The sequence below is a fragment of the Tinamus guttatus genome, unplaced genomic scaffold (assembly GCF_059628265.1).
Source record: "Tinamus guttatus ecotype Peru unplaced genomic scaffold, ASM5962826v1 Tinamus_guttatus_pri_ptg000131l, whole genome shotgun sequence".
In the NCBI taxonomy this organism is placed as follows: domain Eukaryota; kingdom Metazoa; phylum Chordata; class Aves; order Tinamiformes; family Tinamidae; genus Tinamus; species Tinamus guttatus.
This window is the reverse complement of record NW_028288665.1, coordinates 2,466,092-2,470,963: the sequence shown is the minus strand read 5'-3', so window position 1 is coordinate 2,470,963 and position 4,872 is coordinate 2,466,092. Positions and strand designations below refer to the sequence as shown.

The 4,872-nt window shown below is 45.0% G+C and overlaps 1 protein-coding gene across 1 annotated transcript; it reads right to left on the bottom strand.

Annotated features, from left to right (window-relative positions):
* Positions 1–496: 496 nt before the first annotated feature.
* Positions 497–4,872, bottom strand: GCM2 (GCM transcription factor 2). Its single transcript, XM_088521702.1, has 5 exons — positions 4,831–4,872; positions 3,171–3,423; positions 2,675–2,787; positions 1,593–1,718; positions 497–1,372 (listed from the first exon to the last, which is right to left on the bottom strand). Exons 1-5 carry the CDS (start codon positions 4,870–4,872, stop codon positions 497–499), a joined length of 1,410 nt encoding a protein of 469 aa, XP_088377828.1.

The window sequence follows — 4,872 nt, the reverse complement described above, 5'->3', positions numbered from 1 at the left end:
TTTATTTAGCTTGGGAGCCTTTAAAACGTTTGTTTTCTGAACCCTTGCTTTGTTGGTTTGTCATTTCCAAGAGAACACACTGCCTAGTGTGCTTGTGGGGAGTCAAAAATACAGTAGAATCCTGGAGGCCTGGGAGGAAAACCCACCTCTGGGCAACTGTGCTGTGTCTCCTCCAAGTAAGACATTACAAGGAAGAGTTCATGACATCCCTGGTGCTGTAGCTAATCTTTTCTTCTTGCACTGAAAGACCAGGCAATCTGTACAGGTGATACAGGAATCCAAAAAGCAGAATGAAATTACAAACTAGATTCTTCTTTTCTCACTTTAGAGAAGCCCAGTTAGTCGTATATAAAAGGCACCTTGTGGTGTAAGTTGCTTTAATGCGCTGTTTCCTCACTTCTCTTCAACCTCTAGGCTTGGCACGCACACAGGCAGTACAAGCATGTCTTCTCCAGGTTGATTTAGCCTGTTCTGATGTCATTTAGGCAACATTCACTCAATATGCACCACTCTCAAACCTTAAGGGCTGCCCTTCATTCTCCACATAGCTGTTCACTGGCAGTTGTCCATACCGATAGCTCTCCATGATCTCCCCTGGCTCGGGTTTTGTAGGAACTGGATCATGCTGGTAAAGCAACGCTGACTTTATCATCCCAAAGTCTTCCTGTATCTTCATCCCTGAATAGATAGTGCCCGAGACATTTTCTGCCACGTGGGTATAGCTCTGAAGGTTTTTCACATCGCAGAGGTTGTCACTGTATTTCACCACAGGCTTGTAGGCTTGATAGGACACTTTGGTGGTGGTGGTGATGACAGTTTGTAACGGCGGTGCGAGGGGAGAGGTGCTGTTGCTGTACCTGCAGGGATATTCCCCGCTGTAGTAAGGATTGGTGTTGGCTTGGACCTGTCCATAGTCACTCCTGTCTCCACCACCAACCTTCCCCCAGACTGGCTTCAGTCCATGATGCCTATCAGTGTTATCGAAGCTCTTATCTTGAACAGTCGCAGAAGGACACTGTGATCCATTCAGGCTCATGGGGTCAGCGTCAACAGCAGTGCTGGTCACGTCTTTGTAAAACGTTGGGTAAGAGCTGGAGTTTATGAAGGCAGGAACTCCAAACTCATAGCTGCAGGGCCGAGGCACATGGATCCTTGGGTTAGGACACTTCTGGTACGGTGACAGCTGGTCCTCTTGGAAGCTGGTTGAGTCACAAGAAGCTTTGTAGAGATCAGCACTTTGCAGGGAGGGATAAGACTGAGCTGGACCTGGAAAACTGGTATCAGCGACGATACCAGCCCTGTCTGAGCCTTCCAGGCAGGACAGATTCTGCACGTTACCAATATAACCACTGCTGTCATGGCATCTTCCCACCTGAAAAGGAGAAGAAAACCAGTCTCTGAGGTTCAGGAATAGGTACTACTCACACACGTCTTCACATGCGTAATTGCACATTTCAGTCCTCACCTGCCTTTATCTACTTGAACACGAGCTGGATGAACAGACAAAAATGGGGCACAAAGCTTTGTTTTGCTCTGTGACTCTTGGCACATGCTTATACCATCTTTGTAATTAACTGAGAATCTTGTCTTACCTCTGCATTTAGATGTCTCTTTTTCTGGGAATGGTGAGAAGACAACACGTGCTTCTTAATTGAACTTCTTCTTGCCTCTGCCTCCAGTTTGCTCTCTGGCCTGGGGTGGTCATGCACTCCTTTTGCCTGTATTAAGATTAGTAAAGAATTGTTTGCTTATCTAAAGACACACACAAGCTTGTAATTAAACTTCAGTGTTTGCACTGCTTAATATTTTATAGACTTCCCAAGATTATTCCAGGAGATAGATTCATCCTGTCTTAATTTAGGCACTTGATTTCTGTGAAATACAAGTAAAATGAGTAGTGGACCATGGACCATGGCTGAGCACAATTGCATTGGAAGGAGAAACTACAACACAGGGATTATTTAAATTAAAAAAAAAAAAAAGACTTTCTACATATAGAAGTAGAAAGTGAAGAAGTTAGTGGAGACTTCAGATCTGTGAGCTTAGGGCAGGAAGGAGAAAAGATGTTTCCTGCTGTGACGTACAGCTGATCAAAACCAAGAAAAATGGATTAGAAATTTAATTTGGTCAGTTTTCCATAGTCTAAGATCTCGCTTCACCACCAAAACAGTATAAATGGGCTTTAAGGAGAGTGCACACTACCAGATGACAAATATTCTTTACTCCAATAACTATCTCTTGAAAATGATTGAAACATCCACCTGGAAAGCCATCCAAAGATGCTCTCCTACTGAAATAACGATGGGTACGTGTATGCAAAATTGCGATGAGGTTTGATAAAATATTGTGTGCTACATTAACTGACTCATTACAGCTGTGAGTGAACTTAAATATAGTTCTTAATGCAAACTAGGAAACTTAGCATTGCTTTTAAAAATGTTGTCATTTCCTTGGTAGAAATGAGCTTTTAAATGAGTATTAATCACCTATTTTGATTTAAAAAATGACATTAGAAGTAGAACATTGAAAGAAGGACAGCACTTGTCATTTTTTAAAATTTATTTTTTCCACTATTGTAACACAGGGGAATTTGGTCGTGAATCAGAACTCCACCACTCTGTGTTATACAAAATTTGAAGGAGAGGGAGGGAGGCAAAGAAAAGAGCATTTCTACCTGGAAAAATATTGCTTTGCCTTCAAGCCTCCAGAAGTTGGTGACCGGGTAGCCACTGTGTCCTCGGCAAGGAATCAGCTCCAGGGCCGCATTGCAGTTTGGACAGGCTTTCTCTGTCAGTATGGGTAAAATAACACTGGTTAAAGGCGAAAGTGTTATGTGAGAGGAACACCGAGCTCAGGAGCAATCTGATCATTGAAATCCAGATAAAAACGCGATAGTCAAGCGCAACATAGACCACGATGACAACGAGATGGACCAGAGCTTTACATGTGATATAAATGCTGACTGAAAGGCTCATATTTAAGCTATTTAAGACAGATGTCGGCGAAATGTGGGGCTAAACACATTCATCATTGCCACCACGTCACCGATGTTGCCCATCGGAAAGAAGCGAGCGAGGAGGTGGCGCAAGGAGAGGCCTCCGCGCGGCCCGGCCGGCAGACACGTCCCGCACGGCCCGGCCGGCGGACGCGTCCCGCGCGGCGCCGCTCACTCTGCTGCTTCTGGCGAGCCTTGTCGCAGATGGCGGGGCGCAGGTGGAGGCGGGCGCCGCCGGGCAGCGCGCAGCGCCCCGCGCACACCACCACCCCCAGGCACGACTTCTTGAGGATGTGGCAGTTGTGGTTGTTGGTGTTGCGCATGGCCCAGCCGCTGAGGTGCCGCTGCGCGCTCTTCTCCTCGCGCGGGTACACGAGGCGCACGTAGCCGTCGGGCCATTCCTGGAAGCTGTCGAAGTGCTTGGGCTCCTGCGGCAAGGGGAGGGCGGTATAAGTAAATAAAGCATTTTTTTTCTGAACATAAAGTTGCTTCTGAATAAACATGTATATGAAGTTATAAAGTTATTCAGAAATTTCTACAGAAGAGCCCCTGCAGCTCAAGAGATAGCCATGACCCTTTCCGCTTGCACATCATCGCGACCAGTAATAACATAGTTGCTCATCACCAAAGCCTTTTATTGGCTGCTGCCCTGCTCGTGCTGGCTGTTAAATACTCCCTCAGTGTGCACTAGCAGGCTGAAAACTAAAAGTTTTAGTTAAGTAACAGTTTAATGCACTTATTAAAACTTGAATAAACCTTCTGCCAAAAAAACACAAAACAAACAAACCCCCAAAACACACCATTGCAAGTACTCCATATAAACAAGAATGATAAGAGAAAGACATTTTCAATTTAGGGTGTTATCTCTGTCTTTCTGGAGTTCCTTATCAGAAGGAAGGAGAAATGACTAAGACTGTAGACTCCCTAGGATGCTGTATGTATTTAATGTGCGTGTGTGTGCATGTACATATACGAACTATCCCCAGTGTGGTCAGTAAAACTGCCTTCATTTACAGAATTAAGCTATTCTGTAAGTGCTCAATCTCTGGATAACTCAATAATAAACCCTAAGATTAAAAAAAAAAAAAAAAAGTCAAATAAGAAATGCATTTAGGGCTCACTTAAAAATCGACACAATGTTCACTGGTAGTACAAAGTACTTACCTGACACAGCAGCAAACTGATAGGTAGATGGCTTGAAATATATTAGTAGAAAACAGACAAACCGTACTACTTCTGCCATTTCTTTGGAGAGGGAACAAGGGAGAAAGAAACCAGCCGAACAACAGTGTAGAAGATTGTTTTTAGAAGTTCATACACACTTGGCCAAAGCTGTGTATTAATTCCATATTTTTATTACAAGTTATTCTATCAAAATTATTGGACAGCTTTAAGACTTCTGCAATTATATTTTAAAGGTAAGAGATTTTGAAAGGCAAGAGTCAAGTTTTGCAGCGAGGAAGGCTGAGACTCCAGGTCCTGGAGCATTAATGCAGCTGTAAAAGGAAAGGTAGACCCGACACCAGCTGGACTGCGCTGGTCCCTTCACAGGTGTTTTTTTTTTTTTTTTTTTCTCCCTCCTCCTGCTTTAAACGAAAACACCTGCATCCTACAAAAGTTTCCTGCAGAAGCCTGAGAGACAGCCAGCTGCCTGAAGACCAAATCCTGGGAAGAAGGGAGCGTGCAGGAGCTTTTCACGGACACGATCCCCCATCTCTGCGCCCGCTGCAGCAAGGGGTAGAGCTGCGCACAGGGCAGTTTCAGGCAGGTGATAAAAACCCCCCAAACCCTCGTGTTTCTGGGACAGCCCCGCAGCCTCCCGCCCGCCCCGGTACCTGCGGCAGCTGCGGGTCGTTGATGTCCCACGGGAGCTTCAT

What these genes read in the sequence shown, in the direction of transcription:
- GCM2 (XM_088521702.1), bottom strand. Translation starts at nt 4,872, where the DNA reads ATGAAGCTCCCGTGGGACATCAACGACCCGCAGCTGCCGCAG. An exon ending in GCAAAGCAATATTTTTCCAG is followed by an intron (nt 1,719 to 2,674) that starts GTAGAAATGCTC and finishes ATCTTAATACAG; the next exon opens with GCAAAAGGAGTGCATGACCA. An exon ending in AGAGACATCTAAATGCAGAG is followed by an intron (nt 1,373 to 1,592) that starts GTAAGACAAGAT and finishes TCTCCTTTTCAG; the next exon opens with GTGGGAAGATGCCATGACAG.